Genomic DNA, 23701 nt, shown 5'->3' on the forward strand with positions numbered 1-23701 from the left:
GCTGGTTGGATGACGTCACATCGTGGGAATCCATTGATGGGAATTTAATCGCCAGCGCGGAAATATCCGATCGATTATTTTATTTTATTTTTGCCCAAATAGATCTGCCAATAATAAGTTGGCAACGACATTTGTCATCAGCATTGCCGGGAATTTCACTTGATCACGCCTTAATCGTGTATAGGGGGGTGTAGGGAGGTGTTCTATGGCCCTAATAAAAACCGCCAGCAGCTATTATACATTAGCGTGAATGATGAAGCAAAGCCATTAAGGTTTATGCTGTTATAAGTGATGATCACAGAAAGTTGGGAGTATTTAAATTAGACAATGTCGGATTCTACACACAGTCATGGGAATTCAAAATAAAAAAAAGGGTTTGCACGACATCAGCAGGCCGCTCCCGCGTCTACATCAGCCTTTCGCCATCCGCTATCCGCCGAAAATTTGTGTGTTTCGTGCACCATATCAATTCGGGACAAGGAGAAACGAATTTCCCTTCTCTTTTTGCTGCTGGAAAGGCCCAGAATAATAATAATAAAAGTGAAAAGAATGATTAGATAATGACAGTTGGGAATATCCCGGAATATCCCGTTCTATTCACTATTACATTACGCAATCAGGTCAAATTAAATTTGTCGGGATGGAATGAATCAAATTCTTCCTTTATTTTGATTCCCGAATAAGATAAATATTTAAAATGATATGGTGATGAAGGTGAGTTCAAAGCCCTCACGCGGTCAGTCGCTTCTTCTCTTTGTCTATTTTCAGCAGCAACCTTGGGAATGTTATAGTAGAGCTTTAGTAAGCTTTGCACTCTTAACGACATAGTTTCGGGACAGTTGCGTAACAAAAAACAAAACAGCTGGGTCTGTTTCGACGGGGAATAATAAATATCCAAATTCCCGGGGCTGTATTGATCGGGACTGGTGTCAACCAATCGGAGCAGTGGGTTGGCCATAGACACAAGGAATATATAAGAGGACGTGAAGATATATAATATAGTCTATATAGGGATGTGTGTAACTCTATAGACGGTCCCCCTAAAGAATTATAAGGGATTCCCGCGTCATCACATAGTTGAGCATACGGTGCCTGGGCTATATACTGCCTGGGCGGTTGCTCTCGTTTTTCTCTCTCTCCGGTATGCAGCCGCCGTCTACACACACACACACCGTGTAACCGCATTCCTTTTTAACCGCGCCGATATATAGTAGTACACTCTTAACATGTGCAGTGACGTCACTGCTGTGGCGTGAGCCACTTCCTTTATTACATATCCCGCTCTTAATCTCGATTTCTATATACAACTCTTGTGTGTACACTTGCAATTGGAGAGCTTCGGAATTTTTTAATCAAATAATTGAATTGTGTAAATAGAAACTTACCCCAAGGCGCTGAATTTCGTTCAATCGGAAATATCGAGAAGAAGAATAACACACTGGAACAGGTTTTCACACGGCGTGAATGATTTTAAAATAACGACACGAAATTTGTTTTAGCAAAGAATTTGGTCGAGCCCGAACAAAGAAGGGGGGTGAGGGCTGCTGCTCTGGGTTTTTGGATAGAAATATGGCAATGTTGCCTTTTGTCTGCGTGAAACGTGTGTGTGCTGTATATGGGGGGCTGATGTGCGTGCGGGAGTGCTGGCGAGGAGAAAACTTTCGACGTTGTGCTCAGTCGGAGACGAGCAGTCGCTCTGTGAAAGGAATCACGCCACCTTACCCGAATATATACGAACGCTCCTTCCCTTCCTCTTCTGGTTTTTCACGCAACCCACCACCCTTCCAGTCCCGCGAAAAAAGTAAGCCAAAATCCTTGGGTACATTCACAAAAACATATAAGAGATGGGAGGGGGGTCAGGTGGGGTGGAGTATAGAGTCAGGGGGGGGGGGTCCTTCTGCCTAGGGGGAGACTGCACGCGCAGACGCAATCAAACTGGTATGTATAAAATAATCGTGTCCCGGGTTTTTCACGAAATACTTTTAATTTTGTTTCTTTACTTTCTCGTCGTGAATAAAAGAACGATATCTTATGTAACGATCGAATTAAAATTGAATCAATTAAAAAACTTCAATTTATTAATTTTTAATTAAAAGTGGAAAAATTTATAGGAACGTTCGTCTGACATGTGTAAAAAAAACTAGATTCAAGGTTGATTACTATCTGGGATTTAATTGATTTTCAAAGCGCGCGGATGGCGACGGTTTGGCGCGGATGCGATAAAAGGCGGAAGATTATTTGCCCTGCTGCCCGGAATCGTTAAGCGTGTAATATTCTCGTCAGCGCAAGTCGCCCGAAATGTGCTGAAATGATGGTTGACATGTTACACACGAGTGTCTCTCCTAGCTTCTGTATCTATAAAAAAGTTACTACTACCTGGTTCATTAATATTATCTGGGTTTTTGAGCTGACGCCCTTGAGACAAGCTCAGTGAACTTCTTTCGTTTATTTTTAAAAAAAGATGCGGAAAAGTCGGAAATAATTTTTTGGCTCCAGCCAAATTAGATCATAGATAAACCGGTAATATTCGTCATGCTAGATAGACGTGTTTCAGATGATAGTATCTATCAAAGGACGTAATATCAAATCGGTTTGCCGCATCACGTACGCAACGGTTACATCACACCTGAATAGGTGTCGGTGAGCCAACAGCAGAGTAGATAATTATTCTGAATTCATTTGCTGTTTCCTAATTCATTTGACTTCAATTCCCTACCGAGTAAATTCGATTTTTCTATGTTCAGTTTTAGTTTTTCAACATTTCCCATAGATGCATATTTAGCATAGATAACGGCTGACGTAGAAATCGAGGGATATTGCGTAATCAACCACGACATCAACGGACGGGAGCCAAATGCCTGCAGGATGTTTATAATACAGCATTGGAAACCGGAGCCTATCGAATCGGATTTTCCTTATACAGACACACACACCACAACAACCCAGATTGGCACCGTTTAAATTAACCAAATCGACTCCAGCAGCAGCAGCGGATTCTCTCATTTCATCCATCTCCGAGCGGTGGTCCAAATAATCAGAGTCTGCAAAAGAGATATCGCCTATCATTTTATATATAATTCATCCGATATTCTACAACTAAGACATCTTTCCCCGAATTGTTTTGTCAGCGCCAAATTTTCCAGTCAAGACAGGGATCACTGATAGTTCCAGGAATGATGTGCTGCGTCGATTGACCATATCCGACGCATGCTGCTGATTGTTGTTATGTCTGTCTCTTTTGGAAACGTGCAAGTCGCGTGACTGGGGCACCCAACTAAGTCGCCAGCGTATGTAGTTTAACGATCAAGTAACTTTAAATCTAAAGAGTCGAGGTGGAGTGGTTTAAAGTGTATGTCGGACATTGTTTTGTTCACGCAGCAGCAGTCACCGTAATTTATTTATTAGCATGCAAGTTGGAAGTCAGCCCAGCATAAAATTGATGTTGCCCATTTAGAATAAAAAGCCTTCCAGCGGAGGATCGATCGGCTGTGCTGCTGCTGGATGTGCTGGTGGGAGAGAAATACATGTGTCGGCTGACTCTCCGCCTGCGGATGAGTCTCTATAACAGTTGGCGTGTTTTATATACCAGGCCGGAATAGCCAAACAGCTCATGCGAGGGTTTACTTTACACGTCGTCAACAATAACTAATAAAATAAGGGAAATATGAAAATAACAAAATAAATTGTATTGAAATACGTTTAGCATAATCAGGATTTAAAAATAAATAAATATGATGGAATCGTGTCGATAAGAAAACCGACGACATTTGCTGACGTCCGAATGAATTGGTGCGTAAAAACTAGTAAAGTGGGATGACGTAATACCGATTGAAACGGATCTACATAGCGTAGGATGTGGGCATATTATATGAGATCACATTCACAATTTGATACATTACGTACGCATCTTCTGAAAGCAAACACAACGAGTCACCGACCCTTCTGAATAGCGCAGTGAGAAAACAAGACTATCATCATCGTTCGGTCGAGATCCTGACGGAGCATCTCGGAATAACAGCATGAACGGAGATGGGCGGAGTAGGCTAGTTTGCTTGGTACAAGCGAAGATGAAAGCATCGCTTTCAAATAGGACGCCAATTTCGGGTAAAAATATACCACGAAGCTGCAAGGGACTATGAGTAATAACAGCCTTGTTTTTCGTTTACTTTTAGGCTTAATTGTCTTTTTAGTAACTTGCAAGCCTGGATGTTTATTTTATTTCATGGCACAACATTAAATAATACATTCGGTCGACAATATCATATTTTCATATGCATCATATTTGACTAAAAATGTTATTCAACCATATTTATAGATTTAACCAGATTTAACTGCTTTAAAAAAATCGAATGAGTGTTTGAAACATTTTATTAGCAACAAGTAGAATTGGCAACACCGGTTCCAATCTGATACAAGTTCGTCTGCTGACCGCAGCTTCCGGCCGCCAAAAATCACGTCGGAGTGGCCATCGATTCGAAGTCTACTTTGCCTGTGTTGGTAGGGCTTTTATTTCATCGATACACATTTTATAATTTATGAAGAAGCTCATCAATTGTAGTTGAAAGATTAAACTTAGAATTGCTACCAGTGTAGTGAGCATTTGCAACACAATTTCGGGCAACTTATGTAGAAATGAGCCATGGTTCTTTCACCTGCATTGGATTTTCACAATCTTTCCATACTGAAAGAGAGACTCTACAGGTAAATTTTTCCTTGTGGACCTTTGCCTGTTCAATGTTACACCATGTCACACAATCCCTTAGCTAAAAAAATGCCACAATATTAAAAAAAACTGGAAGTCTAGGCTTCCCAATAACGGTGTGACTGTTGCAGTCGTTTCTACTTGATGAAGAATCCAGTGAATAGCCAGTGTCTGATGAAGGGGACCCAAGCAAGGTACACCAACACTAGTCTATACTGAAACTTGACATTAACAACTGAATTTTTCATCTTATTAAAGATTATCCCGAAAGAAATGGAGAAACATAGACCCAAGTCAACAGTGAAAAGGAATGTCCCAGATATTTACACCCCTGATATTGCTACGCCATCAAAACAAAACGTTTATCAGCATTCACTTATACTGGAGTAAATATCTATATTTTACTTGGAATTCCCATTAAAAGTGAAACATATTTATCCTTTTTTCGTTGCCTTTTTAGGAACAATGTGTTGATATTTTACTACAACTGCATCTGAATTTGAAAGAAGTTCTCCACGCGGACGACCGTTCGACCGAGAAGTCATCGTCGAAGATTTTACACAAAGGTATGAACATTTCTTTTCAATCCCATTGCATGACCCCTGTTGATTTTAGTGGTAGTGCACACGTTACATGCGAAACGAGAATCTCTTCTCATTGTTAGACGATTCTGATAATTACGAAAATTCGTGCAATCGTCGAATCTTATAAAACATTGACATGTCTTACGTCTGAACTGTTAGGGCCTTTGCATTTTATCTACAAAACAAACGCCCTAAAAAAATTATTTGGAGTCGAAATTATGTAGCAAAAATCCATATTCTTTATTGTGATATTTATGTAGTCATAATTTAAACTTTAAAGGTGAAAAGCTCCAACGACGCATCCGCACGATCCGGGCAACTTGAATTTTTCAATGGCGAAAGGGAAGGTGTAGTCTTTTGGGTTGTAGACCAAGAAGCGATGGAAAATATTTTTCTGGACGCACTTGGACTCGTAGCAGGACGGGACCAAGGGGCAGGTGGTGCCCACGACCACGTCGCATTCTTCAATTCGAGCAGTTTGCGTGTACTTGATGCCGTAAGACTCGACGCCGTTGACGATGGTCCGCCACTTGCCGTCGACGTTGATGGCCCGGAAAGGACGGACGTAATCGGTGGAACTCGGGCAAAGGTAAACCTCGTCGTTCAACTTGTCCAGTCCGTCGACTGAATTCTCAGTGTTGGCCAGTTTGTCCTTGTAGAAAGCTACGACGGCTTGGTAGTGTTGGTCCAGGGCTTGTTGCACTTCGTGTTGGGGATATTCAGAGTCTTCCAGGCACCAGGACTTGGTCGTGTTTTTGGCGCAGTGCGGAATCTCGACGTATTCGTACTTTGGCTGGGCACCGTAGGGAGGAGGAGCTTTATAGTGGCTGGGCTCAGGATCGGAGAAAACGCCAATCACTATCAGCGAAGCGATAATCTGGGTTTTTAAAAAAGATTAATCATTCGTAGGCGTTCTTTTTACGGAAAACATTGACATACGAATAATATTTCTCTATTAAAAACAATCAGAAACAAAACCAAACAACTTACAGCCAATTTGATGGACATTCTGTTAACCAGTGTTAAATATTTTATTTGTTTCAGTTATCTGCTTTGAACACGACTGATTCAAAAAACAAACCAGGCAAACTTTTTATACAAATTGTGTCTTCATTGCTGCGTATGTTGCACCCTTTCCGTTCTGATTGGCTGACCATCTCTATTTACGCGCGATAGGTAGAAATGAGGTGAACCGCAATTTACCTAAACCAATTTTATTTTATAATTAAATCCGTTATGCAATGCTGATGGAGTAATTCAAATTATTTAGTGTGGAAATAAATTTGACGCGAAATCAACTAATTGTAGAGTTGTTGTGGTAATTGAGTTTCTTTCAATGACAATTGCAGCTTCCATTCGAAATCTAAAGGAAAGTGAGTTCGTTCAGGTGAGAATAGGTTTACCACGAGTGAAACTGAAATTAAGTAAACTCGACCGTCTGAATGCAATTGAGGGCATTTTTCACTGAATTGGTGGAGACGTATAAAAAACCCTCGTCCTTTGACTAATCTGCATCAGTTTGCAACTGACAATCAACAGTACAGCTTGTTAATTCGCACAGTTGCGTTCACGAAAAGCACAATCGAAATGAAAACTGTTATAGTAAGTAATAGTTTAATCGCAAACAAAACCATTTGGGATTCATTTATTCTGTAATCGAATGTTGATGAACCTCTTTAACGTCATCCTAATTTCACCATTTTTTAACATTTACAGTTATGCATCTGTGCCATCTTGCTTGCTGGAGTGTTTGCCGATCCAGAGGCAGCTGCTGAGCCCCAGCAATATCCCAAACCAGCCTATCCAGCAGCTTATGGCCAGAAGTACAACAATTACTGCAACCCGCGAAAGGCACCAACCTGCGCCAAAACCGGCACTGAAACTTTTTGTCTGAAAGACACCGAATATCCGGAGAAAGAGGTCAAGGTATTAAGTTTAGTTCTCACTTTGATTCACTTCTCAAACTGTTTCATTTACTTTTGTCTTATTGATTTCGACTCAGTACGCCATCGAATACGACCCGTTGGTGCTGAAGAAATACGCAGATGTTGCCGATCAGTCGGCCGATAATTTGGTCGATGGACTGACCTCTTTGGCTGAGGCGCACTTCGACTACTCCAACTACAAAGGGAAATTCTTCGAGAAGGGCCACTGGTCTGGTGACGAGGGATACATCTGCCCTAGCGACGTCGTTTATGCTCGCCCACTCCGAGCAGTGAATGTCGATGGAGAATGGCGGGTCATCGTCCAAGAAAACGCCTGGCCCGGATACACCCAGACTCAACGCGTCGAAACTTGTTTGTTCCCCGGTGCATCTTGTCGCACCTTGGCCCCTTGTTTCGGCAGCAAATGTCTGCAAAAATTTGTTTACCAGCGGATGCTTTCCTTCGATCCCTGCGATCCCCAGAAGGGAATCTTCATCGACATCTACAAGTTGCCATCAGCCTGCTCTTGCCACATTCCCGGTAAACTCCACTGACTAAATTAATTTTTCCAAATGAAATTCCATCGTGATGTTCATTTAATTTTAAACTGTCATGTGGACCTTACGATGATAACTTAACTAACACTTTTCTTAAAATAACATAACTTGAATCTATCAATTTGAAATTCTGCTCTTGTATTTCATTTGGTTGAAATGTGAAATCTGAAGAATATTATTACCAAATCATACAGAGAAATTTCAGAATAAAAATGGATAAGATTGGGCTTCCACAAAAGAAAACTTTTTAAATATTTTGTCGTTGAAATTGAATTGAAAGAAATAATTTGCCTATTGTTAGAGGAATTCCAATCTTCAGCCTATATTTGTTGGTATCAACACTGACGATGGTTCCAAATCAGGCAACAAGATGTCACTTGAAGGACTCTCACTCAATAAGGAACGACAACTGAGTCGTGAGATCCAGTGATTTTTGTGGATGTCTGACACTGCGGTATCGTCGGTTAGTAGCCTAGTTTTCGCCAATGTGTTTCAGGGTTAAATGGAGAAAAAATAATTTAGTTCATCGAGATTTGTTTTTTCACTGAATTGTTGACCCACTTGCGTAATAACGGATTAAATTTAAAAAAAAAAAAACCTCATATTCCATAGCACTACCACAAGATTTTTAGGTCTTTTTCAACTCGGTAATATTTAATAAAAATATCATTTTCTATGCATTTTACTGGAATTCCTCATTTCCCTTCTTAATTTCTGATTTATTTTGTTTGTAGTTTCAGACTCAATGTGAGTGACTATGTGGAAACGCTGCAGCTCCTCCTAAAAGACGCATGTCACACATCAACAACCAGCAACAAGAGAACGGTCTAACTAAAGGCTACAAATTTCCTCGAAATCGATATTGTGCAGCAAATGTATGCTACAAATCCTGAATATTTCCGGTAAGTCTTATCTGGTCCTGTAAAAAATTGCTTTAATTTGTAATGGTTTCCTATTTTCATTAAGGGCTGATGGGTTGAGCTTTTCGAAGACAAGTCTTTTATTATTTAGTTGCTTTCAACAATGGAGCGAATAAGGAGTCAACACGATAATATTCGTAAGAGATTTTAAAAAATGTTTATTGATAGCATCCAGGATGTATTATTGATTAAGTAAGGTTATTCATATTAAAAGTCATAGTCATTCTCAGTTCAATTGTTCTTCCTCTTCGGGCCATATTTTTCCATGTCAAACTTCCTGAACCTTTTCCTCTTCTCTTTTAACCTCTTCCAGTTTCTATCTCCCTTCCAGTATCTCTCTAACCACTCCTCCGTTGCAATACTACAGATCCATTTCTTCCGGTTTTACGGCAGACAACAACAAAAGAAAAACAATAGTGTATTTCTGCATATCTTTTTCCAGGAAATCTTGTTTGAAGATTTTGTGGCCTGCTTAGATGTCCGTTCTTCTTTCCCGCCACCAGTAAGACCTTCTGATTGTGGTTTTTCAGCAGCGACCGGAAGCTTTGGAGCCCCAGCGGAAGTCGCCTTGGACGAAGATATTTCCGGTACCGTGGACGGTTTACCTAAAGCCTCTGCTGGTCTGGCTACAGAGTTTGGGGCAACAGCCGGTACAATTATTGGTGGTATCGGTGCCGCTTGGGTCCGTCTGGCCGGAAGAGAACTGGCGGAAGTTGCAGGGCCACTCTGTGTAGGGGCCGATCCAGGTGTCACCGGTATTACCGCAGACGGTTGACGCGGAGGTACTGCCGGTCGGGCTGCAGAGTTTGTGGTGACTACAGGTTCAGTTTTTGGCGGAATTGGAGCCGGTCCGTTCGATCTGGCCGAAAAGAGACTCTTGGAAGTTGCAGGGCTTTTTTGTGAAGAGGATGATCCCTGACTGACCGGAGTAACTGATTCAGATGTTGCTTTTATTGGAGACGGTTTAACCGGAGCTGACGGTTTGTCTTCAGATGCTGAGCCGACAGGTTCCGTTTTGGGGGAAGCGGGAGCCACTTTAGGTCTGGGAGGAGCCGGAATCATTTTCTTAGTAGAAATTAGGCTGGCAATTTGGGCTGGCTTTACCGGAATCTTTTTGGGATCTGGTAATGATGGTAAATTTGCCGGTGGTGGCGTAGGTGAATCATTACTTTTTTTCATTTTTGTTTAGTAATCTCTTTAGTATTTAATGTTACTGTCTTCTTCATCATATATAGAGGAGAACATCCGTTAGAAATCTCGCAAGATTTCAAACACACTCTATTTTAAAAATTATTAACATAATTTCATTAAATGTCTTTACAAAAATAAGTTTTCAGTTAATATCATGTATTTTCAAATATTGTTCAAACATAGTAAGTGAGCAATTTTTGTGGTAATAATATAATTACCTAACTTCCGATCTCATAAAACGAAGACTCGAAATGGCAACGTCACAGTATGGCGATGTACAGTACTGAGTACTTACAGTTTCAGAATACAGAGCACAGGGTGCAGTGCTGATGCTGCGAAAGATAGTGAAAGCATGATTAACAAGTCAGGAATCTAAATTTTAGGGCTAAGGAAAAAAAAGTCTAGAACGGTCGTTGTTAGTCATTTGATCTTTATAATCTGTAGGGAGAAATTGTAAAGTTCATTTAAGTTTGACGTTTGCATATTGTACCTCATTAGATTCTTGTTAATCACGAAGGTAACAAATTAATGATCATTTACGTTGGAAACTGATGGGTTTTAACTCTTAATCATATTGCTACCATAGACTATAACGTGTTGCTATGTCTACCACGGTTACCTAGGTTACGTATAGTCGCCCTCCAGCAAATTTATTCTGCTCTTCTCTTTTTGTCCACCCTTTTTAGTTTTCTGGTTCTCTGGACGACGGTCGAGTAATCTCGAGTTCTCGACGCGTCTTCTTCCCCTTTCCCAGGGTCAACAGTTTTATCCCAGCGCCGAAGAAGAGAAGAGTTGACGCAGCTGGAACATTTCATAATTGAACCCTTCTTTTTGTATTCCAATTTGGGTAGCTTGGACTGTTCTGAATGTGAGTATTCTGAGCTGTAGTCTTGGAAATCGTATTAACATTATTGATGGAAATCAACAAGGCAAATTACTAATCTTAAAACTTGAATAGTTAATGAAAAATCCATTATGCCGCAATTGATTGCAGTAAAGTCGCTGTCCCAATTATGTCTTGAATACGTCAAAAACAACATGACTGTGTTGTGTGAGAAGCTACCAAGTGCTGATTTTGCTACCACTATTAGCAACCAAACAAGCCAAAGTCCTTTTGATCAATTACGTAAGTTGCCAACCTAGCACCGATCACAGTTGTTACTGAAATTTTTAAAATTTATTTATTAGCATCGAAGTTCTTGGAGGAAATCATCTGTGCTCTTCAAACCAAAAGATGTTTGAAAAAATTCCTTGGTTTATTGGCAGCTCCACAACTAGTGACCTTGAATTTGAATCTGAGATATTTGTCAAAGGAAGATGATAGTTCTATTCGTTTTGAACCGAATTCATTGAGATGCATAGTAAGATTTTATATTCTTAATAATCTTTATATTTTTTTAACCACAGAGGCAAAGACCAAGACTTGACAATTCTTTCTTTTTAGTACTTAAAAAACCTATCTCTCCGCTGGTCATCTCTCAGAAATGACAAATTCTTGACTACTGTCATTCCTATGTTAGTAAAACTACAAGTTCTGGACATTTCACATACTGAAACTGAGGACAGCAGCTTGGAAGTAATAGGAACTTATTGCACAGATTTGATGTAGGCCTAAACAAGTTTGTTTGATGCTAGATTTGGTTTAATACATATAAATTTATGTTTTCTGTTGTAGAGAACTGGAGTTAACGGAGTGCCAAAATATTTCAGATATTGGAGTTAAAAAGCTGTGTGTTAGTGCTGCACATAATCTAGGAAGGGAAGATGAAAAATTGGGACTGCACAAATCTCTTCTTAAATTGGGTTCGTATGGTACTAAAATCACCAAAGCAGGAATCCAATTGGGCTTGGAAACTTTCCGTAGTCTTAAAATCTGGGATATGGCTACTGTACAAATCTTAGCAGGAATTCACAAAAAAGATTTCTTGAATCGATCCCCGGAGATTCAGAAGTATTCCCTGATGAATTTGGAAATAGCTTCTCATTGCGACTACATCCCCAAAAGTTTTGGATTGGTTTTGTCTCTGTGTCCCTTTGTGATTGATGTAGAAATCAATATCGTCCAAGGACTGACCGATAGTGATTTGCTAAGTTTGTTATCCCTTGAAAAACTCCGCAAACTGAAATTGAATGGATCTATTGATGACTGCAGTTCCTATGTCACGTTCACGTTTGGTGGCGGTGTGACTCCAATCTTAAAAGCTTTTGGAAATTCACTTAAGTCACTCTCTGTATCCAATCTGTGTGATGTCAATATTCAAGTAATCACACAGCTTTGCCCTAACCTTCAATTCCTTGAGCTCATCGATTGTTTTAGTTATTTCACCGCCAAATTGGATGAAGAATGTGTTAAGAATGAGTCTCTAGTTTTAAAGCAACTTGAAAAGCTGAGCCTGTATGCGGGAAACTCAAGTAGGCCTATCAGTATTCCGCGCAAACACCTCGTCTTGTTGTTGTCTGCACCTTCTCTTATGGACATATACATTGAGTGTTGTTGTACGCTCAATGACGACGTCCTCCAAGAGGTCGCTCGAGTTCAAAAGTTCCATCATCTTGAAAGTTTGGAAGTTAAAAAATGCCACAATGTGACCGAGAAAGGAATTGATGTCTTCATGAACGCCCAAAACCCTCTTAAGAAGATCGTGTTACGTTGGTGTCGTCAAGTAACGAAGAGTAATGTTGATTATTGGAAAAAGCAAGCTAAAATGAACAACTGGCAAATAGTGATTCAGTTCGATAACTTCGAAGAATGTGATGTTTATTTTCACGGTAAAAGGTCTGAAGACGAATATGATTATCATGAGGACCAAAATGGAGAGGCCGGCGATTACGAAAATTGGGAGGAATCTTCGGAATCTTCGGATGGATATGATTTTGAACGGTGGTTGTAATTTTGAAGATTTCCAATAAGATTTATTGCTGTGAGATTTAGCGATTGAGCGATAATCTGTAAATGTTCCTTATTCGTCATGTGTTCATGTGTCGTCTTCATGAAATGTGTTGTTTGCAGAAACAAACTCGTATGCTTCTTTTATTGCTTAGTGTCCTAAGTGGTGTTTTAGTTATGAACTACTGTTTTGTTTTCTTCCCTCAATTTTCCTAAACTGAAAATGACTCTTGAAGCCTGATAGCGAAAATGATACATCTTGTCTTTCCCTCTTCTCATGTAACATGTATGCCGAAAGGGTACGATTGGATTTCTGTATTTTTAGCGTGATCACACCCACTAATAAAGGTTTGAACTGATTTTCGGTGAACATTCAGATTTTCCTTCCAAACCAGAAAATAAAAAATCAGGATCCTAAGAAATCTGGCAACAATGTAACCTGAACTGTCTGCTAGAAACACGTTGTAAATTTGTCTTGTTGAAAACCATGGCCTATTAAAAGCAGATAGATTTTTAATTGGTGAATTTTAGAGTAATTATCATAATGCCACAAGTAGTAGAAGTTAGAAATGAAAATATGTGTAGAATATTTGGTAACAATATAGATTACTGGTGTCATAACTAATAAGAATCCGCCGACTACACAGTCCAAGCCCTTTTCGATTGTTGCGTAAGTTTCCTGTCTCTTATGAGTACATTTCTTTAATCCAGTTTACTTAATTAACTTAATTGTCTTTGCTACTCAGTGCTGCAACTTTTGACAGAAATGATGAATGTTCTCAATAAAAAACAATCTACAGAACAATATCTTATCTTAACAGCATGCTAACAGCCCTGCAGCCCATCTTGAAAGTTTAGAGTTTGATGGCTTCTAGAGGGAAATGAAAAATGAGAATAAATGAGGTGTCTTGTAAGTATAGATAACTTGTTATGTGATTAATTGACATAGCATCATTTTTTAATTTTAGCAATTGAAATCATTAAATATTAGGTTCTTTGCTTATATGGGGATGACTTCGTGGCTTTGGTTGTTTCCAAGTTTGAAAATTTGCAAGTCCAACAATTCAGACACTTCTGCAGCAGGACACCTTACACCTCATTGGAGGTATCGCAAAAACTCAAGGTGTCCAGTACTTTGGTCTTTTATTATAATTATTTACACTGTTTATTTCTATTTGTAGGGAATTGATTGTATGGATGTTGCCACCACATAACAGATGCTGAAATGCAAGGTGTATGTGTTAGTGTTGATCAAATAGGAAAACAAGTTGAAGGAATACAGCAATGCAAGATAGTTGAACAGTTGGCAATGGAACAAAAATAACCTGAGTGGGATTTTAATTAAGAATTCACAATTTACCTTATCTGAAGCGCTGGGAAATGGTTGCAGCTCTTATTTAAAGTTTACCAGGAGGATTTCTTAAACAAAAAGTTACACAGGATGCTGAATTTCTTGATTCACTTGGAACTTAAAGCAACAAAGCACACAACTTGTAGCCTTGACTTAGCAGTGTCTATGTGCCCATCTCCCATCTGTGAACAGTGACTCAAGTGACGTTCTATACAGTTAATAGTTTAACCAACAGTGATTTACAAGCCTTACGTTCACCCAAAAGCTTCATCAACTGAATATCGATGGATCTAATTATGAAGATGTTTGTGAAATTATTTTTAGTGGTGGCTTGACTCCCCTTCGAAGACCTTCGATTTCAACTTCGCTGAAAGGTTCTACAATTACGTAGTACGCTCTTCGTCATGGCAACGTTGACGTCATTCGTCATTATCCAGCTGGTGCTCAAATCTCAACTCATTGAGCCTTATCATTCTTGCCGATTTCTTCGAGTCTTGAGATTTATTATTATTTTTATTCAACGCCAGGAACAGCTCAACATCGAAACCCCAAGGTTCCAATTCGTTTAGGATTCCTCCCTGAAATTTTCTTTCCTTATTTTCAAGTCTTTCTCTGAAGAGTATTTCTTGTTTGTGTTGTACGACTCTCATTGTTGCAATTCTCCAAGTCTGTCGGGCCGCCCGACTTCACGAGATCTTAGAATTGGCCGTGTGTTCTTCAGTTACGAAGAATGGCATTGAGATTTTGATGAATGACAGAAATGCTATTAAACCGATAGTGTGCAAAGACAGCAGACAGCGATGCGCAGCGATGTTTTTAACTGGAAACATCGAGCATCTCCGAGTAAATGGGATTTGAATATCTTTGAAGTAAAACATGGAGGGCAACTCGTTAACAATCGTTTTCCATTTGTGCCCTTTGGCGTAAACTTTGGCATTGTCTGCATTTCATGGCTATTAAATGTGAACTAATCTAGAATTTGTGAAAAGGATCCTTATGGCTAGCTACAATCCTCGTCTTTATTTAATAATTTTTTTTTCTCATTTACTTAGTAATTTACATGTTAGACGTTCCCAATCATTGGTGAGTAAAATGTAACGTCACCCAATTTTTTTCTTATTTTTGGTGTTATTAATTTGTCTTTTCTATTTCTTTTTTGCACTTGGATATGCATATGCTACTATCTGCCGAGTTCATCTGTTATGAATTTATTAGTCCAATGGTGAGACTGGTCAACAAGGTAAGAAATTTTCAGGTTTTATGTTTCGTCCCGTCAGTATTAAGTGTTATAGTTATTTTTAGTGTACTTAAATAATAACATGTTATCAAATGTATTTTTCGACACAATCAAAATGGTAATGTACTACATTTAATTTTGAAAAGCCGTCACTGATATTGTAAAAAATATTTTCTGAAGCATCGCGGTTATTTAGGTTTATGTCAATTTATGTTGTTAGCAACTGTGGTTGCTACAATATAAACGTTTTTTTTTTAATTACTTAAAAGGTCAAAATACCTGTCACATTGCGTGCTACACGATATTAGGCCGCTCGATGAGAATATTAGTTTGCCGCTCTGAACGTTGAAACCCTGTCAAATTTTATAAACTTAGTGTAAATGCAATTGATCGATCATTTTTACTTAAGGATTCCACATCGTGCTGGCGCTACCAAAGGGGTTAAAATGTTGATCTCGGTTGCTATGACTCAAAGCAATCACACAGCATTTTTTAAATCACACAGTTTAATAAGTGACATGACTTTTTGCTTTACTGTCGTTGAAGGGGTAGGATTGAAGAGCCCATAAATACTACTTGAATGCATGTTTCCTAACTACACTTCTGTCAAGTGGTACCGTTGATGCAATAGGCAAACTTCAAGTCAAAATGCAAGTTATAGCTACGTACCGGACTAAATACTTAATTTCTACTGCAATTCTAGCGACGCTTTTTTTAATGGCAGGCGAATTCTCTACCGATGCTGATCCCGAAGGACGGCACTTTAACTACCTCGCTTTTCATGTCGCGTTTTAATTTCTAAATCTTGTATTAGTTTATAAAATCTGTTTTGGCTATTGGCTGTATTTTGGCGTTTAATTTCGTGTTTTATTTAGAGTCCACCGTTTGATGCTGTGATTCGAGGACCAAATGGGACCTTTACAGCTTTCGGAGCATTACTTGAATTGGTTAAATGGCTGTCTGCAAAATTTAAATTTACGTATGTCATTGCGGAAGCTTGCCATTCATATTTTAAAAATCGTTCTAATTACTTAATGCATTGATTGAAACGGTATTTCAAATAAAGGTTCAACGTCCCCCCTGGGAAATTAAACCCTGATTGAAAAATACGGAACACACGAGGCTTCATTTTATCAACTTATTATTAACGACAAAGTAAACCATTTCATATAGATCATCCAAACAAGATGTGTGAGTAACATATTTTTTTATAGAATGTCAATGGAGTATTGTGTTCCTTTTATTTAACTCGATTTAACTATGGACCGAGTGGAAAGGATGGACTTTACAAGTCAGCACACATGGTTTGAAGGATTTAGTCTTATTGTTCCAAGACCTGCAGAAGAAAGCCGATTGTTCGCTTTCATCGGCACGTTTCAACCAACGGTGAGCTATTTTCATTTCGTAGAATTTATTAACACTCGTTTTTATATAATCTCCTTTTATATTGTTTCAGGTTTGGATGCTGATTTTCATTAGTCTCTTTGTTGTTGTCGTTGTCGGTATGATGACTCATTTTATTTGGTTCTACAATCGCCCAACGATGGAATAATTTGGGCAGTGCGACTGTAGAAACGGAATCACCAAAAAACAATCAACCAAATAGTGACGACCACAAAAGGAACGACTCGATCCAAAAAAGCGTTTTGATTTTGAATAATTTCAGTTCTCACATGATTTATGTAATCATCATCATGACAAACCAAGGTAAAAGATTTGTGCAATATTTTTAGTTTGTAACGGTCGCCAAGTTTCTGATGCTTATTCATACAAATTGTTATTTTGGATGTAAAGAAGCATTTAATCGCACCTCTTTTCGACTTACTGGAGTCTGGGTTTTGTGTGCTATGGTTTTGGTGAATTCCTATACGGGAATCGTCACGTCATCACTCAACTCCGAAAATGAAACCGTCCATTGGATCGCTGGAAGAATTGGCTGCAAGTAAAGATATTGGCGTACTTCTTCGACATGATACGTCTTTATTTAAATTTTTCAAACCATTTGCTGAAGTAATCTTGTTTTAAACCTATTCTCATCCAGAAAGCAAATTCTGGCGTTTATAAAGTTTTGGGAGATCAGGCCCGGCTTCATCCAGATCAAGTTCTCGGTGATCCTTTTACATTAGACGCAAAACTGAAAACTGGCCGCTACGCTTATCCATTTGTAAGTGAACACGAATCTTTTAAATTCATTACCAATATTTATTTTCTATTTTATGTTAGCTTCGCACTTTTGCCATAGCGTTTATCGGAAACAAGTATTTAAAGGATGGAAAATGCCAATTTAAATGTTCGATGCCTTTGCCTATTTCAGCGGGATATTATTCATGGCTTTATAAAAAAAAAACAAAAAAAAAACAGTTTATACACTAAAGTGCATAGCAGAGCGTACGTATATTAGTGACTGCTCATTTCTACTTTATTGTTCATTTTCGATGTATCAAGCTTTTTGCTATTGTGAATCTTCGTCTTCTGTGTTTTTCATAATCTGCAATTGTCAATTAGAGAATTCATCATGTCCAGTGCAGTAGTTTTGATTATTTTTTTGTTGTTATTTTTATTTAGATTTCCATATCACTGAAAGAGAATCAGCGTCCTGGTTGTCCTTCCAAGAGGTTAAGGATTACAATTTCAAGAACCGGGTGGGGAAAATGAGTAACCAAAATTCTTATTAGTCTTTCACAGATCACAGAGTGCAAAAGTTTGATTATTTTTCATTTATTTCTTATTTAGATTTTGCATTCAGAATATACATTAGATTTAATGAGAACCATTTGGTTGTCCTTCCAAGGGAAAAGAAATGAGCAAAACCACCAAAATGGTCAACAATGTTCTTTGTTTGTTTTCTTCACCCGTTGACTTCTACCCCTTGAATCCCCCTCCCTAATTCCTTATTGGATAGGGCCCCCTCTTATTTTTGAGGTATTATTGCTTGCTATTGTTACAATCTTACATGTCATTTAAGAAATCTACTGTCACCTCCATTCTCGTTTCAGGTTAATCCTGCGCCGCTACTCCATGGGCTGAATTCCTTGGTGGAAACTGACGAGAGATTAGAGACCACTGACTCTAATCTGCGGAATGACGGGCTGTCATTCAGCAATACTGCTCACATGCGTGCCGTCCTTCCGTCGCCCCGAGGCATGGTGCCTGCTCCAGCTACGCGGCCAGCATCATTCGACTACACACCCGACGGCCTGGGCTTTCGACATTCGACTACCCAACTTGTTGGGCTTAAGAAAAATATCACTTGTATCTTTCCTGCCTTCCTTTATTTAACTTTTTCTTTACAATTAATTTCTCATTTTTCTCATAGGGCTTGACGACAATGTGCAGTAGTTCTGCAGCCTGTTTCCAGTTCAGGCTCTTGCATGCCGTCGGTGGTTCTGGTGTTATCCTGGATTGTGTTGATGATCATCTAGTTGCGGCCAAATGGTGAAAGATGTCATCGAATCAAGTTCACTGTTGCAAGGAGTCTGTGGTACCGGTGTTATCCTGGAGTGTGTTTTGACAAATTTTGTTTTGCGTGTTTGTGAATGGAGTTTTCTCGTCGTGCATATCTGGGCTTCCTTCTTTTCTATGGCCCCGTTTCCCTAACTAACCACTAACCAACGCCCGCCGGTGGTCACTCACCCGCTGTGAAACCAGGAGGAGGGGAGGGCTCTGGTCGAACGGGGACTTGGAAGGCTCATGATCCGATGAAAACTTTTGGAGGGTCATGAGTCTAACCCGGAAGCCTAGTATGACTACATCTCCCCGGAAAAACTTGCCTCGTACTTCTCTCTTCTTCTCGGTCCAGATAAATATCTCTGGGGGCCGTAGACATGTCCTATAACAGCATGTGCGAGTTAAAACAATGCATCCACTACCCAATGAAACAAAAAGCCATGGTTAATTTTTTGTGGAAATCTCCGTCAGTAAAGTTACAAAGACTGACGCAGATTTTCGCAAAACTAAACCATCGCTTTTTGTCTCATTGCCGCAGCGGTGGTGGCGGGTTGCGTTTAAACTCGTGCAGTAGTAAACCGTCTTGAACCGGACGCTCTGTTTATTGAAAATTTTGTACATTAAAAAAAAATTAATAAAAAACAGTTTCATGTATTAAATTTGTTATTTATTACAGACATCACATTGTTAGGGTTTAACAATGGTTTATGTGGTTTATGGTATAAATTTGAGAGTTGGTAGATGTAGTTTGTGGGGTTTGAAGAATTGGAAGGTTTAAGTTAGTGGGACTTGGAGATTAATTGGTGTGGAAGTTTGTAGGGTTATAGTAACTGACTTTTTATCCAAACTTGAAATATCCCCCCCTCCAACATCCTCCACTTTCCTTTCCCAATCCCAAAAACATGTTTATTATTTGTTGACATAAACATCCCATATTTGTTTTTGTTGCTTCTGAACTTATAAACGGTAAACTGCATAGTCACGATGACAATTTAACAATATAAAGATGCAATTTTGGTAACACAACACCACCAAGGAACGACCAGTTGAACTTGATGCAGAAAGATCCTTCACCAGACACCATAGGCTGCAACAACGTGCGCCACATCAGACAGCAACTTCGCGAACATAAAACACTAAACCTATAACAAAAATTATTTGAATTAATCTAGATGAATCAATGTCACTTTAAGTTATTTACAAGAGTTAAAGCCCTCAGCTCGCTGCATCAAATCCCTGTGTACGTTGGGCAGCAACAAAGAAGCTCGTACTTTTACCAGACTGATAACCCTATTTAAAAAAAAAAACTCAATTACATCAAGGAAACAATGTCTTAAATTACAAAAACAAAAATTACAGAAACTAAAGTAAACTATAGAAACACAATCCTTCAGAATAAAAGTTGCAAAAGAACCTACAGCTAGCAAGAATTTACAAGGTAGACAACTGAAAATTCTACAACAAATAAGTTAAGAGATAGTCACCGATGAACTAAGTCTGTAGTCTCACAGTTAGAAAGTTGAACATATTTACCTGAATAGTTCTGAAGTGTTTCTTACAAAACATACAGCCGGTACAGGAAAAAGAGGAATTTATCCTTGGCATGGTTGTCCAATTTCAAAGAGCTCAATTTCACCTACATGAGGGAAGAAAAGAGTTAAATAACAGGAAATCAAATGTGTTTTTTTTTCCTTCTTTTCAGACCTGGAGTGTTACAATTCTGGCTCGGACATCACTCAATGAGGGGAAAGAATTGAGGTAATCAGCACTAGTTGTGATTGTGATGGGTAAATTATTTTCAATCTTTTCGTTGATATCCAACTCTTAGGCACTCTGTGCAGAACTCTATTAACAAATAATGGTTAAAGCTTTATTAAAATATCAATCATACTGCAGGGTTCTCACTTTTCAATGCAAGGCATTGTCTCTCAATAGTGGGCGGTGTCACGTGAAGAAAAGTTGGGGATCTTCATCAACTCTGCATTGGCAAATTTACTGGGTGGTGTTGCCCGGAACAACCAAGCCCTGATGAAAGGGCAGCAGGACACTAGCTGGATGGAAAGACCTGGAAACTGGCCTGACTGAGGGCCAGTCTTGATCAAAAGCGCGTTATGTTGGAACGTGAACTGCTGTTCTCTTGTATACTTTACGTCCGTAAGATCTCATATTCAACGACTTGTTGGGACTCAGATCCAGCGAACGGAATTGTTCATCTTCTAATAAATTTAAACATAAAGCAGGTTACAGGACATGCCATTCACGTGTAAATAATCTAATGATACTAAGCGCCATTTTAAAAAGATGAAAATTACCATACACTTTTTGAATTTCTTCATTTAAGCGAAATTATGTGGGATAATTAGAAATGGGTCTCGTTGACACAAACTGCTGAAAATTACGGAAAAACACGTAAGGTGACAATCGCAGACATTTTATTTGACTCTTTTTTAGCAGACTAAAATACTGTTTTATCGCCATCTATGATTCACATTTACAACTGCGAATAAAATCAAATTGTCCCCCAGCCGCCAGATGACGCGAGTTTCTTTGAGGACGAAATTTTCGCCATTTTGTTCCGAAACGCCAAGTGAAGTGAAAAGGTATTCCAAATTTGTTACGGAATTGCGGTGTCGATCTACATTTTCAGCATTGAAAATTTAATGGTAAATTCTAGTTTGGATTTAAATTCTGTTCTGGATTTCTCAAGTGTAATTAATCCTAGACGTTGCTGTGTGAATTTACAGGCAATCTGGCATATAATTTCCGCTTGGCCAAATAATCGATCACGTGGACTGGAACTGCTTTCCATTTTGCTGAAATGTCGTCCGTTGTTAGCTTTACCTGTTCGGATGTACGTCTCATCTCACGCAGAAACACTACAGAGGTAGTAGAGTAATTTTGTTGATCAATTTCCCTGCAATGATGCTATAGATTGTATTAGTTGGTGTTTAGGTTGAAGATCCCGTTGCTTAACTGTTGCAGAATGTGAGAACTCAACAAATTCTGAGCTCCATGGCTGGCATCTTGGCCACAGTGGTTTTGTTGCAGCCAGCTGATGAAAGGTGTGATCGAGTCAAGTTGAGCTGCAGCTGCCGCATGCAATTTATCAAGCTGGTGTTATTCTGAAGTGTCACCGCAGGAAGACGTTCTGAAATGGTAAGTTGATTGAATTTATTGGTTCTAACTTGGGAAGTTTTGCGTCTTTTTTTAAAAATTCAACTGACAAGTAAACTCTGATCTGATGTAGACAATATGTGGTGCTATTCCCTGCTTCCAAATAATAGTTTCCCTGAAAGATATCAGATAGCGATCAGCTTCCTTTGAGTTAACAATTTCTTCTGATCAAACTAGAACAAAAATTTCCACTCTGTATTACCAAACTGTTTTTCTTAAATAATGTTAATCTTAAATTTAAAATTTAATTTGCCAATGGAATCTTGGAAAAATGTCTTGATGTCATTGGTTTTACACACTTTCTTTGGCATCTTTGATCATGGAAAATAATATTCTCTTTTCCCCATAGGTCTTGGTGATACTTAAACTATGCCTGTGCAGTTCAATGTGCGGTGTTGTTTTTCTGCCTGTTTCCAGTTGAGAGATGTGATTATGCAGCTGATACAGGATTGAAGAAAAAGAACTGAAGTAACTGTGCTGGTGTTCTCCTGAGATTGCTGTGCCACAGGAGTTGCAGATAGTGTTTGGTTCCGCATAGAAGTTTATTTCAAGAGTCTGGAGATGATCAGCCACTTATGCCTTTTAATTATGTAAAACTTCAAAGTTATAAGAAATATACAAGTCGAGTGCTAAACATGATTTTATTATAAGTTCTGAGACACAGCAAACAAAAAACTTAAAAGGAATTGCTTTATTGTCCCACCTCCACCCACAATTCCACCACTTTTTACAATCACATACATACATACATACATACACTTAAGTTAACCCGTTGGCTGCCACGCCACACAACCCGTAGGTTGTTCTCTACTCTCTACGCGCCATGTCTGAAGGATCCATGACCAAGGTGGGACTTGCCATTGCTGACGAAGTCCAGGGTGACAGGAGAAGATGGAATGCACGTCTCTAAGAGGCCTCTAGGAGGCCCGTGCTAAGGAGGTAGGGGAGAACAAAGGCGTGGCAGACAACGGGTTAACTAACACAAACAACAACAAATGATGATCCGCGCTGACATTTTGGAGATAACGGAGATGTTTAGGGTTCCATCTTCTCGACGTATCCTCTGCATTACCTAAATAAAGACAAAAATATTGATATTAAGTGAAATGCCAATAAAAGCTACATAATACAGATAGAAACAATAGTCAGGTTTTTTAGCTCAAAGTTTTGAAAATGCAATTTTTTAAACTTAAAATCAAGCTTGCAATATTGAGAATTGTAAACAGAACAAAGCTCACTTGCTAGTTTTTTGAAAATTTTCCGGAAGTATACCGGAAGTAACCACAGCGCCTCAACCATTGAGCTGTCGTCAAATTAAACCACATATTCGTGATCTCCATGAAATTTGGGGTCGATTAGGTGTGATTTAAACGAAATCCAAAATTTGGCCGAAATCGAGAATTTTCCTGAACTATAGTTCAGGAAAATTTTCAAAACCGGAAGTACGAAAACGTACAAAAAAAAACATGAACTTTACCACAAATTTAACGAGGATCACGAATATGTAATTCTTTTGCTCCTCGAATGAATATTTACTGAACTACTGACTGAAATGAGAAAACCGGAAGTAGAAAAAAAACACATTATTTAAAAATCTAACAAGTGAACTTTGTTGGTGGAATAGTCATCGTCAGTTTTCACTAAAAAATTTCCACACAACAGTTGCCGATACATGGTTAAAGAGATTTTAAAGTAACTGAAACTGACCGTTTTAACAGCTGACATT

At 38.9% G+C, this 23701-nt stretch overlaps 4 protein-coding genes, 2 long non-coding RNA genes and 1 pseudogene across 12 annotated transcripts; 3 read left to right on the forward strand and 4 right to left on the reverse strand.

The window, feature by feature from the left end:
- The first annotated feature begins 4420 nt into the window (after nucleotides 1-4420).
- On the forward strand, nucleotides 4421-8917 carry LOC124202638 (neurotrophin 1-like). 4 transcript variants are annotated; one of them, XR_006878278.1, is made up of 5 exons: nucleotides 4421-4701; nucleotides 4805-4896; nucleotides 4961-5088; nucleotides 5163-5268; nucleotides 7003-7106. XR_006878278.1 is itself a non-coding variant. In XM_046598988.1 (5 exons), exons 1-4 carry the CDS (start codon nucleotides 6874-6876, stop codon nucleotides 8517-8519), a joined length of 705 nt encoding a protein of 234 aa, XP_046454944.1. In that variant the 5' UTR covers nucleotides 6655-6873; the 3' UTR covers nucleotides 8520-8670; nucleotides 8735-8917. The 4 variants fall into 4 exon arrangements, 2 of the variants coding, with proteins under 2 accessions (XP_046454944.1, XP_046454945.1); XR_006878277.1 differs by lacking the exon at nucleotides 7003-7106 and adding an exon at nucleotides 5567-5697; XM_046598988.1 differs by lacking the exons at nucleotides 4421-4701; nucleotides 4805-4896; nucleotides 4961-5088; nucleotides 5163-5268 and adding exons at nucleotides 6655-6888; nucleotides 7289-7751; nucleotides 8503-8670; nucleotides 8735-8917 and having other exon boundaries at nucleotides 7003-7212.
- On the reverse strand, nucleotides 5503-6432 carry LOC124202639 (protein spaetzle-like). Its single transcript, XM_046598991.1, has 2 exons — nucleotides 6277-6432; nucleotides 5503-6163 (listed from the first exon to the last, which is right to left on the reverse strand). The coding sequence occupies exons 1-2, from the start codon at nucleotides 6292-6294 to the stop codon at nucleotides 5561-5563; spliced, it is 621 nt and encodes a 206-aa protein (XP_046454947.1). The 5' UTR covers nucleotides 6295-6432; the 3' UTR covers nucleotides 5503-5560.
- A 155-nt stretch (nucleotides 8918-9072) lies between the features above and the next one.
- On the reverse strand, nucleotides 9073-9867 carry LOC124201672 (extensin-like). Its single transcript, XM_046597834.1, has one exon. The coding sequence runs from the start codon at nucleotides 9865-9867 to the stop codon at nucleotides 9073-9075; it is 795 nt and encodes a 264-aa protein (XP_046453790.1).
- A 290-nt stretch (nucleotides 9868-10157) lies between these two features.
- On the forward strand, nucleotides 10158-13125 carry LOC124202634 (F-box/LRR-repeat protein 4-like). 2 transcript variants are annotated; one of them, XM_046598984.1, is made up of 6 exons: nucleotides 10158-10396; nucleotides 10566-10747; nucleotides 10838-11005; nucleotides 11068-11240; nucleotides 11324-11484; nucleotides 11555-13125. In XM_046598984.1, the coding sequence occupies exons 3-6, from the start codon at nucleotides 10855-10857 to the stop codon at nucleotides 12768-12770; spliced, it is 1701 nt and encodes a 566-aa protein (XP_046454940.1). In that variant the 5' UTR covers nucleotides 10158-10396; nucleotides 10566-10747; nucleotides 10838-10854; the 3' UTR covers nucleotides 12771-13125. The 2 variants fall into 2 exon arrangements, with proteins under 2 accessions (XP_046454940.1, XP_046454941.1); XM_046598985.1 differs by having other exon boundaries at nucleotides 10874-11005.
- A 3690-nt stretch (nucleotides 13126-16815) lies between these two features.
- Nucleotides 16816-18913, forward strand: LOC124202644. Of its 3 annotated transcripts, XR_006878286.1 has the most exons (8): nucleotides 16816-17061; nucleotides 17149-17296; nucleotides 17396-17518; nucleotides 17578-17742; nucleotides 17920-18009; nucleotides 18088-18276; nucleotides 18351-18606; nucleotides 18671-18913. It is a non-coding gene; the product is annotated as an uncharacterized LOC124202644 (long non-coding RNA). The 3 variants fall into 3 exon arrangements; XR_006878288.1 differs by lacking the exon at nucleotides 17578-17742; XR_006878287.1 differs by lacking the exon at nucleotides 16816-17061 and having other exon boundaries at nucleotides 17145-17296.
- Nucleotides 18914-19693: 780 nt separating this feature from the next.
- On the reverse strand, nucleotides 19694-20391 carry LOC124202648. The gene is made up of 3 exons (XR_006878291.1): nucleotides 20335-20391; nucleotides 20003-20091; nucleotides 19694-19943 (listed from the first exon to the last, which is right to left on the reverse strand). It is a non-coding gene; the product is annotated as an uncharacterized LOC124202648 (long non-coding RNA).
- Nucleotides 20392-20499: 108 nt separating this feature from the next.
- LOC124201674 lies at nucleotides 20500-21481 on the reverse strand (annotated as a pseudogene).
- Nucleotides 21482-23701: the final 2220 nt, after the last annotated feature.

Source organism: Daphnia pulex, chromosome 9 (genome assembly GCF_021134715.1).
Source record: "Daphnia pulex isolate KAP4 chromosome 9, ASM2113471v1".
Classification (NCBI taxonomy): domain Eukaryota; kingdom Metazoa; phylum Arthropoda; class Branchiopoda; order Diplostraca; family Daphniidae; genus Daphnia; species Daphnia pulex.

What these genes read in the sequence shown, in the direction of transcription:
- LOC124202638 (XM_046598988.1), top strand. An exon ending in ATCCGGAGAAAGAGGTCAAG is followed by an intron (nt 7,213 to 7,288) that starts GTATTAAGTTTA and finishes ATTTCGACTCAG; the next exon opens with TACGCCATCGAATACGACCC.
- LOC124201672 (XM_046597834.1), bottom strand. Translation starts at nt 9,867, where the DNA reads ATGAAAAAAAGTAATGATTCACCTACGCCACCACCGGCAAATTTACCA.
- LOC124202634 (XM_046598984.1), top strand. Translation starts at nt 10,855, where the DNA reads ATGCCGCAATTGATTGCAGTAAAGTCGCTGTCCCAATTATGTCTTGAA. An exon ending in AAGTCCTTTTGATCAATTAC is followed by an intron (nt 11,006 to 11,067) that starts GTAAGTTGCCAA and finishes TTTATTTATTAG; the next exon opens with CATCGAAGTTCTTGGAGGAA. An exon ending in ACTTATTGCACAGATTTGAT is followed by an intron (nt 11,485 to 11,554) that starts GTAGGCCTAAAC and finishes TTTCTGTTGTAG; the next exon opens with AGAACTGGAGTTAACGGAGT.